General features: G+C 38.6%; 1 protein-coding gene across 1 annotated transcript; it reads left to right on the top strand.

The window, feature by feature from the left end:
- The first annotated feature begins 9,091 nt into the window (after positions 1-9,091).
- Positions 9,092-14,329, top strand: ch25hl3 (cholesterol 25-hydroxylase like 3). The gene is made up of 2 exons (XM_058374737.1): positions 9,092-9,696; positions 12,490-14,329. The coding sequence occupies exons 1-2, from the start codon at positions 9,254-9,256 to the stop codon at positions 12,842-12,844; spliced, it is 798 nt and encodes a 265-aa protein (XP_058230720.1). The 5' UTR covers positions 9,092-9,253; the 3' UTR covers positions 12,845-14,329.
- Positions 14,330-15,299: the final 970 nt, after the last annotated feature.

Below are 15,299 nucleotides of genomic sequence, written 5' to 3' on the forward strand. Positions count from 1 at the left end.
AATCTGACTTAATGTCTCTTTGGAAGCCTGAGCGAGGCTCTGATTATTTACTTTCCCAGCACTAGAGCAGAAAAATAAACAGAAGTTCCGGTTCTCCGGTTCTGGATCAGAACCACGTGATCCGGTTACATTACACACCAGGGCTAAGCGATGAGATGGTGAAAATATTCTCACACTTTTAAATATAATATAGGTTTGTTCCCAAGATGTCAGTTAAAACATGCTGCATTTATGATTAAAAATAAATAAATAAATTAAAAAAATTAGTTATACACTGAAACCACTACCACATTCTGTTAAAAAACAGGTTTTAGGATTAAAACTAAAGGCAAAACATTCAGTTTTTTTATTTTGTGAAACTGTAAATTGTTTGGCATTTGCTCTAATATACTGGTTGTTTCCTATAAAAAAAATTTTTTTTTAATTTTTTTTTTTTTTTTACATGAATTGTATTAAAATTGTAATTTTTTTTATATTTTTGGTTAAAATTTGAAAAAATTACCTGTCTAAAATTCCTTATTAATATTATTAATATTATTATTATTATTATTATTATTATTATTATTATTTTTTTATTTATTTATCAGTATCTATCAAAAGTGGTCCAAGGAAGGAACAGTGGTGAACCAGTGACAGGGTCATGGACGGTCAAGGCCCATTGATGCACGTGGGGAGTGAAGGCTGGCCCGTGTGATCCGATCCAACAGACAAGCTACTGTTGATCAAACTGCTGAAGAAGTTAATGCTGGTTCTGATAGAAAGGGGTCAGAATACACAGTGCAGGATGGTTTGTTGTGTATGGGGCTGCATAGCCACAGACCAGTCAGGGTGCCTATGCTGACCCCTGTGCACAACCAAAAGCATCAACAACAGGCACATGAACATCAGAACTGGACCACGGAGCAATGGAAGAAGGTGGCCTGGTCTGATGAATCACGTTTTCTTTTACATCACGTGGACTAATGTGCGTCTCTTACCTGAGGAACACATGGTACCAGGATGCACTATGGGAAGAAGGCGAGCCGACAGAGGCAGTGTCATGCTTTGGTCAATGGGAAACCTTGGGTCATGTATCCATGTGGATGTTACTTTGACACGTACCACCTACCTAAGCATTGTTACAGATCATCTACACCCTTCCATGGAAACGGTATTCCCTGATGGCTGTGGCCTCTTTCAGCAGGATAATGCACCGTGACACAAAGCAGAAATGGTTCAGAAATGGTTTGATGACCACAACAACCAGTGTGAGGTGTTGACTCCGCCTCCAAAGAAAAAGGGAAAGAAAAGGGAAATGAGCCTGTGTGTGTGGGGGGGGTATTTTGTGATAATCTCTCTCTCTCTCTCACACACACACACACACATACACAGGTGTTTAGTCTTTATTGTTAGTAGTTTATTATTTCTCTCTCTCTCTCCAGTGTTTGTTGTTATAATAATAATAAAAATTTTCCTTCTCTTCCACCCTTTAAATTGATGTCAGGCCCTAGGCACAAAGTTCAGCTCCTCAGAATTATATTACACACACACACACACACACACACACACACACACACACACACACACACACGTGTGCACCAGGTGGATAGGATTTTTTCAGTAAGTTGGACATGTTTCTGAAATCGGACCCTGTTTTGTTCTTCTCTCTCCCCCCCCCCTCTCTCTCCTCTGTCTTGAGTGAAAACGCCTTATTTTTTCAAAACAGTGTTTTATTTTTCTCAGGTGTGAGAGTGTTTAAATCATACAGAAATTTCCAGCAGCTTCTTGATCTGTGTAGAGATACTGTGTGTGTGTGTGTGTGTGTGTGTGTGTGTGTGTGTGTGTGTGTGTGTGTGTGGGGTCCTTAGTGCAGTAGTGTGGAGTTCAGCACAGCTGATGGCGGATAAACAAACAAACAAAAATCTTTAATGAAGTGTGGTGAACTCGGACCAAACGCCTGATCTGTCTGGGCAACATTCCTGATGTCTGACCTGATGGGCGTTTATTCAATAAACATAAAAATTCTACACAATTTTTAATTTCTTGTTTGTTTTTGTGTGTTCACTGTATTAAACACACTATGGAGCTGAATTCTGGGCTCTGATTGGTCAGAAAGAGTTTTAGTGCAGTTTTATATGACACTCTTAATAGCATGTTATCGTTTCTATGGTAACAGGATTGATGTGGACTGATGTGAAGGAGTGTTTGTCGCTGCTATAACGTGAGGGAGGACAGGAACAGACTCGTTAAATGTAACAATAAACGGATAAAACATGCATGTCCTGCTTTAATGTTTTACTAAATAAAACACTACGTTTTTGGCACATTCCTGTAATTATAAGTCGCATGAACAGAGAGAGGTTGGAGAGACCAAGAGAGAGATAAAGATTAAAGAGAGAGATTGGAGAGATAGAGAGATTACAGAGAGAGTAAGTGAGAGATTGGGAAGAGAGAAAGAGATATTAAAGATAGAGAAAGTGAGAGATTAGAGAGAGATAGTGAGATTAGAGAGAGAGAAACATATTATTCCCACACTTGAGGGATAGTGTGCAGTGGGCGGAGTTTAATATTTACTCTTTAAAACATGAAGTGGTTATGTTGTGTGGAGCGTGAGGAAAATCCCACACTGTTCGGTCTCCAACGCCCCGGAGGTGTCTCTCTAATCTGTTTGTTTCTTTTAGCTCCCCGACTGAAACCTGAGACTTTCTCCCTTTATTTATTTCTGAAATAACACCTTCATATGGAGATCCTGAACATGCTTCTTCACTTTTAAACATTCAGAAGCAGACAGCTGTCCAGAATGTGTGTGTGTGTGTGTGTGAGAGAGAGAGTCTGATCTCACTAATGCACTAATGCTCCTCAACATCAGTCTGATCTCACTAATGCTCCTCAACATCAGAGTCTGATCTCACTAATGCTCCTCAACATCAGTCTGATCTCACTAATGCTCCTCAACATCAGTCTGATCTCACTAATGCTCCTCAACATCAGAGTCTGATCTCACTAATGCACTAATGCTCCTCAACATCAGTCTGATCTCACTAATGCTCCTCAACATCAGTCTGATCTCACTAATGCTCCTCAACATCAGAGTCTGATCTCACTAATGCACTAATGCTCCTCAACATCAGAGTCTGATCTCACTAATGCTCCTCAACCTCAGAGTCTGATCTCACTAATGCTCCTCAACATCAGAGTCTGATCTCACTAATGCTCCTCAACCTCAGAGTCTGATCTCACTAATGCTCCTCAACATCAGAGTCTGATCTCACTAATGCTCCTCAACCTCAGAGTCTGATCTCACTAATGCTCCTCAACATCAGAGTCTGATCTCACCAATGCTCTTGTAGCTGAATGAATCCCTACAAATCCTCACAATCCAAACATCTGGTGTAAAACCATCCAGAAGAGAAGAGAAGAGTGGAGATGTTTCTAACAGTATAAATAAATGTGGCATGATATATTCAGCAACAATATGAGTGATGATGATGATGATGATGATGATGATGATGATATGATACGCTTCTACGCTGTTTGTCTTTCACACAGATCACATCAGACGTTAGATATGTGAACGTGATGTTATTAATTTTAGAATAAATTAAACTTGGGCTAATCTGATTGGATGAAGAAGTCTGGTCATGTGCATCATCATCATCATCTTCATCCTCCTCCTCGTCTACAGCACGTGTCAATTACAAAGCCTGCGAGCCAAACACTGAGACGCAGGTGGTGCTGCCACGCTTTACTCAACTTATTAATTTTATCAGGGAATACGGCAATAAAACAGTAAACAACGTAAATGCTATCGGACTTTAAAGGTGGCCAGTAATGGCTAATAAAAAGAGAAGTGGACAGTGAATATTGACAATTCCAACAAAAACAGCACAAGTAGTTAAGGCTCTGGGCCGCTGACTGGAAGATCAGGGTTCAAACCCCAGCACTGCCAAGCTGCCACCGTTGGGCCCTTGAGCCCTGGATTACTTTGCTAACATGATATCCATTCGAGGTTCTCCATTACTGAGGAACTTTTGGATTTAAGAACGATTCACAGGACAGGACATTTTCTCACAAGTGTAGCAGAGCGTCAACAATACAGATTTACACGGAATAAACTGATGGTGCGTCTGTGATGTGCAGAAAGGTCTGTGCCAAAAGTATTGGGACACCCCTCCAAATCATTGTTGTTTTCCAGGGGTTGGACTCTGCCCCTTAGTTCCAGTGAAAGGAATTCTTAATGCTTCAGCTTCATACCAAGACATTTTGGACAATTTCATGCTCTTTGTGGGAACAGTTTGGGGATGACCCCTTCCTGTTCCAACATGACTGCACACCAGTGACCAAAGCAAGGTCCATGAAGACATGAATGAGTGAGTTTGGTGTGGAGGAACTTGACTGTCCTGCACAGAGTCCTGACCTCAACCCCATAGAACACCTTTGGGATGAATTAGAGTGGAGACTGTGAGCCAGGCCTCCTTGTCCAACATCAGTGCCTGACCTCACAAATGCTCTTCTAGAGGAATGGTCAAAAATTCCCATAAATATACTCCTAAACCTTGTGGAAAGCCTGACCAGAAGAGTTGAAGCTGTTATAGCTACAAAGGGGCGGGACAACTCTATATTTTACATTCATGTGCGTGTCCCAAAACTTTTGGCAATACAGTGGATGTCCAGCGTATTTCAGAATGTCAGTGTTTTAGTGAAGTGTAATGATCCTGAACTGCTTCTGATCCTCAGAGTTCAGGGTGTTTCAGAGCGTTAAAGCTCAGAATCTCACGTTAGAGGTGTTTTATTAAAGAGAAATCAGACAAACCCTCGCCAGCTTCCTGCAGCGGGTCACTTTACCAGAACAGAGACACGCTGCTCTCACCTCTCTTCAGAACAGAACTTAGGGACTGCGATTGTTTTCACACGAAAGCTGAAACTTGAAGATTCACAATCAGCTGCTCTTTTTTCTCCTTCTTCATGAGACGATTCGACCTGCTTTAATTCCTGTGTGTGTTTTAAGTAGCAGAAGAAGCAGCAGCGTAGGAGTCAGAGCGATCCGGTCTGGGATTTGGGCAAGGATTTCGGGTCGTGTTCTGTTGGACACACAGGAAGAAAGATGAAGTGCAGATAAACCTGAGAGGGAGTTTGGAGTCCAGAGTCGCTGTGACACAGCGAGACAATGCAGCAGTGTGTGAGCTGCAGGAAACACCAGAGAAAGAGGAAATCAACTGTTAATGATATTATTATTATTATTATTATTATTATTATTATTATTATTATTATTATTATTATTATTATACCCTCTGGGGAATGAGGTGAAATGGATAAGCACACACACACACACTCACACACACACACACACACACACACACACTGCGACTCAGGCTTGTGATTGGATGAATCTTGTAGTTGGAGGAAACTGTGCTGAAAAGTGAAAAAAGTGCTGAAATTTTATTCAGTCTCTTCTTGTATTAGTAGAATTTTTGGTGCTTTTTTTCCCCCAAATTTTTTTGCTGATGCAAAGCAAGTTTTTATTTATTTATTTATTTATTTATTTATTTATTTATTTATTTGAATGCTGATGAATGAGGAAAATGGGGGGGGGTAGAAGGGGTGAACTCTGGAACAGGAAGTAGATAAGATTAGAAAGGATGAAGTCAGGAAGGCTTTGAAGAGGATGAAAAGTGGAAAGGCAGTTGGTCCTGACGACATCCCGGTGGAGGTCTGGAAGTGTCTAGGAGAGGCAGCAGTGGAATTTTTAACTAGTCTGTTTAACAGGGTTTTAGAGAGTGAGAAGATGCCTGAGGAATGGAGAAGAAGTGTATTAGTGCCGATCTTTAAGAATAAGGGTGATGTGCAGAGTTGCAGCAACTATAGGGGGATAAAGTTGATGAGCCATACAATGAAGCTCTGGGAAAGAGTAGTGGAAGCTAGGTTAAGGAAGGTAGTGGAAATTTGTGAGCAGCAGTATGGCTTCATGTCCAGAAAGAGCACAACAGATGCAATTTTTGCTCTGAGAATGTTGATGGAGAAGTATAGGGATGGTCAGAGAGAGTTGCACTGTGTGTTTGTAGACTTGGAGAAAGCGTATGACAGGGTGCCAAGAGAAGAGCTGTGGTACTGTATGAGGAAGTCAGGAGTAGCAGAGAAGTATGTCAGAGTGGTGCAGGACATGTATGAGAGGAGCAGGACAGTGGTGAGGTGTGCTGTAGGTCAGACAGAGGAGTTCAAAGTGGAGGTGGGACTGCATCAGGGATCGGCTCTGAGCCCCTTCCTGTTTGCTATGGGGATGGACCAGTTGACAGAGGAGGTCAGACAGGAGTCTCCGTGGACAATGATGTTTGCAGATGACATTGTGATCTGTAGTGAGAGCAGGGAGCAGGTGGAGGAAAACCTGGAGAGGTGGAGGTTTGCGCTGGAGAGAAGAGGAATGAAAGTCAGTTCATGTTGGACGTTTGGGGGACAAAGTTAGGGAGGACAGATTAAGATGGTTTGGACATGTTCAGAGGAGTGAGAGTGACTATATTGGTAGGAGAATGTTGGACATGGAGCTGCCAGACAGGAGGCAAAGAGGAGGTATATGGATGTAATAAATGCCCCCCGGCATGCAGGACATGCACAGCAGCCTGCACTGAATACACTGCTGGATTGTTATACACACATCCAGTGCAGAGTGGTCAGTCTTAGTAAGAGCTACTAAAATAGGGTAAATAATATAATTTCAGATACCATTTGTTGTCCATGTACACTATATTGCCAAACGTTTTGGGACGTCTGCCTTTACATGCACATGAATGTAATATGGAGTTGTCCTGCCCCTTTGCAGCTAGAACAGCTTCAACTCCTCTGGGAAGGCTTTCAGTCTTGCAGATCTCCGATATGAAGGACACTCATCTTTTATGTAACTGTCCCGTCTCTCTCTCTCTCTCTCTCTCTCTCTCTCTCTCTCTCTCAGGAAGCACCGCTGAGGGTAAAAAAAAGTCCCCAACTTTCCAGAAGGATGAGCTGGTTATATAACCTCTAACAGAAGCCCATGATTTTACTTTAAAACACAATTCTGCTTGAAGAGCTGAAGAGGCGGCCGAGAGGGAAGGTGTGCAACCAGTCCAATTTTTAAAAAATGAAAAAAAAACCCACCTTATTTTTAACAGGGAAACGTTGCCAGAGTGTTAAAGGTGTCGAGTTTCCTTCATTTCCCAGAAACTGAAATCACAGTTTTATGTTAATGACACGAGACCAAGAGTCTGGGGCCTGAGACCATAATGTATGTGTGTGTGTGTGTGTGTGTGTGTGTGTGTGTGTGTGTGTGTGTGTGTGTGTGTATGTAGCTCATTATGCTACAGATTCTCTTCCAAAGTCGAACAAAAGTTTGGCCCTGAATACACTCTTCCGTTTATTACATTATAATGTATAAAGTTATAAAGTTTCCCATCTGAAATCTGATTGGCTGATTTCACTACGCATCTGTATTCTGTGTATAAAACTTCTGCGCTACAACAATCACAAAAAAGAAAACACTGAAATCCTGGAGAGACTGTAGATTTTTATGTATTATTCAGTTATATATAAATATACATATTACATATATATACAATATATTTACCTTTAAGATTCATTTTAGTAAGAAATAAAATAAAAATAAATAAATAAAAATAAAATACAATTCAATAAAATAGGATTAAATAAATAAATACAATACAATACAATAAAACCATATGAATAAAAAAAATCTGATTTAAATTGAAATAAACCCGAGGTCATGTCAGATTCGCAGAGCAAATGTGTTTTTTCACTTATTTATAAAATAAATCAGCTATTTTTCATGTTCCTTTCTTTTTGTTCTTATTTGTTTCTGATGGCTGTTTTATTTTAGTAGAAAATAAAAAAATAATGAATAAATAAATTAATTAAATAAATAAATCAGTATTAATAAAATAAAATAAAATATAAATAAATAAAATAAAAATAATATAAATAAATAAAATTAAACCATATGAATAAAAAAAATCTGATTTAAATTTAAATAAACCTGAGGTCATGTCTGATTCACAGAGCAAATGTGTATTTTCACTTATTTATAAAATAAATAAGATAAAGTCTGGTGTAAAGTAACATTAATATTTAGTTTTCTTGTTTCTTTCTTTTCATCCTTATTTGTTTCTGATTGCTGTTTTAATTTAGTAGGAAATAAAATAAATAAATAAATAAATAAAAACAGTCTTAGCCTTTATCACTAAAAGCGGTCCAATACAGTATCCATTTCTGTTGCATTGTGATTGGATGGCTTACGCTGACTTTTAACAACACAGTGGTACACAAGATGCCCACTGTGTGTCCTTCATTCCTCAGGGTCTTTGTTCTCTGCGTCCAGTAGAAGCACTCATGCTGTAATATAAACATAAACTTAGTATGTGGCTTGTCATTGAGCATCAATTTCCCTGATAACTAATCACAGATCACGAGTATATCCACTGACCAAACACAGATCACGAATATATCCACTGACCAAACACAGATCACTAATTATATCCACTGACCAATCACAGATCACTAATATATCCGGTGACCAATCACAGATCACTATTATATCCACTGACCAATCACAGATAAGTAATACATCCACTGACCAATCACAGATCACTAATTATCCACTGACCAAACACAGATCACGAGTATATCCACTGACCAAACACAGATCACTAATTATATCCGGTGACCAATCACAGATCACTAATATATCCGGTGACCAATCACAGATCACTATTATATCCACTGACCAAACACAGATCACTAATTATATCCGGTGACCAATCACAGATCACTAATATATCCGGTGACCAATCACAGATCACTATTATATCCACTGACCAATCACAGATCACTAATTATCCAGTGACCAAACACAGGTCACCGGTTAAATAGTTACTTTGTGGTGCCGTGACCGCATATAAAGACCAAAGATTCTTGAGAAAGTCCCCCATCATGATGTAACACATGTGGGTATGCAAATGATGAATGAATATGCAACGCTGACGTCACGCATGGGCAGTCTGAGGTGCTGTAGTAGTGTGGATACGGGTCTGTGCGCTGTAAAATCTCTGGTTATTGTGGGGGGGGGGGGGGGGGGACAATACATAAAGGCACGGGCACTCCAGAAGTCGGTGCAACTCCGTGCGGGAGAAAAGCCTCACCGCTTTACTTCCTAAAAACATGCTTGGACGGAAATTCTCGCGGATGTCTGCGGAGCCCGTGCGGATCATATAAGCGCTTAAAAAAAAAACAGAACATGTCGGACGGTGTGGTTTCTCTGACCTCGTGCAACACTCCGCTGCTGCAGCCCGTCTGGGACGGGATACGCGAGCATGCCGGAGCGCGCGCGGCGCCACTGTGGGGCGCGTGCGTGGCGTTCTCGGCCCACGTGCTGCTGTCGGCGCTCTTCCTGGGGCTCGACGCGCTCGGCCCGCGCGCCCCGTGGATCCGTCGGTACAGGATGCACGGGAAGCCGATCAGCCTGCGCGCGTGGTTGCGCTGCCTCGCGCGCATTTCGTGGAAGTACGCACTGTGCGTCCTGCCGGTGAGCGCCTGCATGGGCTACGCGCAGACGCGCCGGAGCGCCGCGCAGCGCGAGCGCGCCGCCGCGCCGTCTCTGCTCGTCGCGTGCTCCGAGTGTCTTTCATGCCTGCTCGTGTTCGACACCTTCTTCTTCGTGGTGCATTACACCGTACACAGGTGAGACTTCCGCCTTCACGCACTTCCATCAATTTCAGGGAATATTTTTATTTCTAGAAGATTAAAGCTCTACACTCAGGTCTCGCGTGCTGTACTTTTTCCGGTTTATTAAAAATAAAGTGCTATAAAATTGATTAACTTTAAAAGATACTACTAATTTAGGCTCATTTTAGGTTAATTTAGGCTCTTTTGCTCATCCCCCCCCCCCCCCCCCAAAAAAAATATCTGTCTATATAAAGCATCCGGGGTAAAATTCCCTTTGAATGAGCTGTTAATATAAAGTGATGAAGACTGTTATAAACTGCTATAAAGAACAATGAACTACTATAAAGAGCTAAAAACTGCTATAGACAGGTATAGACAACTATGACCTGCTATAAACTGCTATAGAAAACTATAAACTGCTATAGACTGCTATAAAGAACTGTAAAGTGCTATAAAGTGCTATAAACTGATATAGACAGCTATAGACTGCTGTAAACTGTTATAAACTGATATAGACTGTTATAAACTGCTATAGACTGCTATAAACAGCTATACACTGATATAAACTGTTATAAACTGATATAGACTGTTATAAACTGCTATAGACTGCTATAAACAGCTATAAACTGCTATAAACAGCTATAAACTGATATAAACTGCTATAAACTGATATAAGCCGCTATAAACAGCTATAAACTGATATAAACTGATATAAACTGATATGACCTGCTATAAATAGCTATAGACTGATATAAACTGATATGACCTGCTATAAACAGCTATAGACGTCTATAAACTGATATAAACTGATATAAACTGCCATAAACTGATATAAACAGCTATAAACTGATATGACCTGCTATAAACAGCTATAGATTACTATAAACTGATATAAACTGATATAAACTGCTATAACCCGATATAAACAGCTATAAACTGATATAAACTGATATAAACTGCTATAAACTGATATAAACTGCTATAAACAGCTATAAACTGCTATAAACTGATATAAACTGCTATAAACAGCTATAAACTGTTGTAGAGAACTATAAACTGATATAAACTGCTATAAACAGCTATAAACTGCTATAAACAGCTATAAACTGATATAAACTGCTATAAACTGATATAAACTGCTATAAACTGATATAAACTGCTATAAACAGCTATAAACTGCTATAAACAGCTATAAACTGTTGTAGAGAACTATAAACTGATATAAACTGCTATAAACAGCTATAAACTGCTATAAACAGCTATAAACTGATATAAACTGCTATAAACAGCTATAAACTGCTATAAACAGCTATAAACTGCTATAAACAGCTATAAACTGATATAAACTGCTATAAACTGATATAAACTGCTATAAACAGCTATAAACTGCTATAAACAGCTATAAACTGATATAAACTGCTATAAACAGCTATAAACTGCTATAAACAGCTATAAACTGCTATAAACAGCTATAAACTGATATAAACTGCTATAAACTGATATAAACTGCTATAAACAGCTATAAACTGCTATAAACTGATATAAACTGCTATAAACAGCTATAAACTGTTGTAGAGAACTATAAACTGATATAAACTGCTATAAACAGCTATAAACTGCTATAAACAGCTATAAACTGATATAAACTGCTATAAACAGCTATAGACTTCTATAAACTGATATAAACTGCTATAAACAGCTATAAACTGATATAAACTGCTATAAACTGATATAAACTGCTATAAACAGCTATAAACTGATATAAACTGCTATAAACTGATATAAACTGCTATAAACAGCTATAACCTGCTATAAACTGCTATAAACTGCTATAAACAGCTATAAACTGATATAAACTGCTATAAACTGATATAAACTGCTATAAACAGCTATAAACTGATATAAACTGCTATAAACAGCTATAAACTGATATAAACTGCTATAAACTGCTATAAACAGCTATAAACTGCTATAAACTGATATAAACTGCTATAAACAGCTATAAACTGTTGTAGAGAACTATAAACTGATATAAACAGCTATAAACTGATATAAACTGCTATAAACAGCTATAAACTGATATAAACTGCTATAAACAGCTATAAAATGATATAAACTGCTATAAACTGCTATAAACAGCTATAAACTGCTATAAACTGATATAAACTGCTATAAACAGCTATAAACTGATATAAACTGCTATAAACAGCTATAGACTTCTATAAACTGATATAAACTGCTATAAACAGCTATAAACTGATATAAACTGCTATAAACTGATATAAACTGCTATAAACAGCTATAAACTGTTGTAGAGAACTATAAACTGATATAAACTGCTATAAACAGCTATAAACTGATATAAACTGCTATAAACAGCTATAAACTGATATAAACTGCTATAAACAGCTATAGACTTCTATAAACTGATATAAACTGCTATAAACAGCTATAAACTGATATAAACTGCTATAAACTGATATAAACTGATATAAACAGCTATAAACTGTTGTAGAGAACTATAAACTGATATAAACTGCTATAAACAGCTATAAACTGATATAAACTGCTATAAACAGCTATAAACTGTTGTAGAGAACTACAAACTGCAATAGACAGCTATACAATGCTCTAGAGAACTGTAAACTGCTATAGAGCACTATAAAGTGTTATAAACTCCTATAGTCTGTTGTACCCTACTATCAGAGCGGCAGTTATAGATATGAATCACCCCCTTCTGACCAATCAGATTTGAGAATCTAACCTTGTTGTGGTTCTTGTTAAACCTACGTCCGCTCTGCTCCTCAGAAACCCCTGGCTCTTCAAGATCTTCCATCAGTCTCACCACGTGAACACGCACCCTTTCGCTCTCATGGCTCTGGACTCCAGCATGGTGGAGCTGGCCTCTCAGCAGGTGCTGGCCATGTGGAGCACCATGGTGGTGGGCTGTCACCCTGTCAGCGAAATCCTTTTCCACCTCCTCAACATCTGGCTGGCTGTGGAGGACCACTGTGGCTACGACTTCCCCTGGGCTCTCCACCGGATTCTGCCCTGCTTTGGAGGAGCGCCGTTCCACCAGGCGCATCATCAGCGTGTTACAGGGAATTACGCCCCGTACTTCAAACACTGGGACCTCATATTCGGAACAGCAATAAACATGTGAGCAGATGTTTGCTTCAGAAGTAGCGGGAGACTTGCACTAAGGTCCACGTGTTGCTCTCTGGTGCATACGTCAAAGATCACTGAACAGATCAGTGAACGAATCTATTCGGTGATCGAAATAAAAGGATTTGAGTGAATGGAAATGACCCTTGTTAGCGCTTGATATTATTCTCTTACCCTTGACGCGTTTTTTTTGTAACATTTAGCGATGTACTATCGCCACCTGCTCGCCGTGTCTGCTCATTCCTATCAATTGTGCACTTTTCACGTGGAAGGAAATTCTTTTTAAAATCATGTGAATGGGATTAAAACTGTGTATACGTATGTGGGGGTGGAGCCTAACTGTAACACCAGGATCGTTATCACTCATCAACTCACGTTTTCATCTCATCTCTTTGCAGTGAAAGGTTTGTAAGCCAAAGATATTTTTGTGAAAACGGTCAACCTGGCAACCCAGAATAATAAGGATTCTGTCTTCAGCGATGTTCAAGCTTTGATGCCTCGTGTCACTTAACGTACACTCTGAACAGGAAGCAACCCTTAAACGGACAATAATCATGACATCACAGTATTAATCACATGCCCCACAGCAATAAATGAGGTCATGTGATCACGTATCATGTGATCACACCAGCCTGCTTCCTGCTTTAATGAATGCACCTTCAGTGAAGAGTTTTATCTTGAATAGACGTTTATTTTTATTACATACATTACTGTGCAAAAGTCTTAGCCCCTCCCCCTTTTCTTAATGCACATTCTTGGACTTTTATTGAATGTCTTCTGCACTATTGCACTATTTTATATAAATATAAATAAAGAGCAATTCATTTTAGATTTGTTACTAAAGAAAGTATCATATATAAGGAAGATGATGATAAGGACATCTGGAACATTTTATCCTGCTTACAGCGCAGCATGTTACAGAGAAACTGCAAAAAAACTGACATCCGACTGTTACAGAGCTCTGAAACTGGAGACTCCTTCCATAAGAATGGGAATATATCAGAACTGAGAACTTTAACAGAACCCTATCTGAACCTGAGCAGTGCTGTTGCGCATAAATAATACACCAATTCTGACCAATCAGAAATAGGCGGAGTCTCCAGAAACTGTTCGATTCGTCAGTCTTATATAACTATGCTTAAAAGTTTACCTGAAACTACTGATGTCTTACAAAAGTAAACATCGTCCCATTATTTACTGACTTTCTTTATTTCTGTTTATTGCTTTTTACAGATGTTTTGTTGAATTTGAAGGCTTTACAGCATTTATTTAGCTTGTTAAAGAAATCTTGTGCTCCTATGTCGCTGAGGTAAATGATATCTGTGTTTATCTGCACTGGTGTATAACTAACATTAACAACAAAGTAATGATAAAAGAACAGGATGTCCATATATGGTCATGTATTTTTACAATGATGTATTGTTTAAGTTTAAAGAGTAATAAAATATGTGAAGACACAAGTGTGGAGAAAAAATCTTATATGTAAATATGTTAAAAAATAAAAGCTAAAAAATGATAATTCCTTGACTTCAAAATGACATAACATACATTTTTAAAATATTAATAAAATTATAAAATATTAATAAATTATTTTTTTATAATCCGTAATACAATAAATGGATTGCTGGTGCGTATAAAATAAAAAAAACAATCCCAATCTGTTGATAAAAAAGTGTTTGGAAAAATTCTTCTCTAAAATAAGTAAAGTTGATGACCAAAATAATAGAAAATGCCATTTTTTGTTTAGTAGATTTAAAAAAAACAATAAATAATTGAGAGTTTGCTAGAAGGAGCGAGCGGCGGGGTCCAAGCACTCATCAGGACCATCGCCCCCTTTGGTTCAAATCATGAGTTCTAAATATTTGAGTAAACTAGCTTGAGCTACTCAGGATTGGAGGCAGGATCACGTGGAGGCAGGATCGTGTACAACACGGTCATTATTGAGGTTCACACACACACACCCACACACACACACACACACACACACACACCCACACACTGAATTAGTTTCACACCAAATTTATTTAAAAAAAAAAAAGACATTTAATACAAATATTGCGTATTTTAACATCAAACTGAACTGATAGTAATGTTTTGAATTCTGCCTGAAACCCCGCCCCCTTCTTACATTATAGATAGATAGATTGACGACAGACAGACAGACAGACAGACAGACAGATAGATAGATAGATAGATAGATAGATAGATAGATAGATAGATAGATAGATAGATAGATAGATAGATAGATAGATAGATAGAAATAGACAGACAAAAGCTAAGTAAGATAGAGAAAAAGTGAGAGAAGACAAATATACTGAGACAGATGTGGAGAGAGAGAGAGAGAGAGAGAGAGAGAGAGAGAGATTTAGGAAACCTTTATTTTCTTTTATGAATTATTATTCTGTCTAGTCCTGATATAGTTTTAGTTATAATTTTATATTTATGGTTTTATA

Source organism: Hemibagrus wyckioides, linkage group LG22, assembly GCF_019097595.1.
Source record: "Hemibagrus wyckioides isolate EC202008001 linkage group LG22, SWU_Hwy_1.0, whole genome shotgun sequence".
Taxonomy (NCBI): domain Eukaryota; kingdom Metazoa; phylum Chordata; class Actinopteri; order Siluriformes; family Bagridae; genus Hemibagrus; species Hemibagrus wyckioides.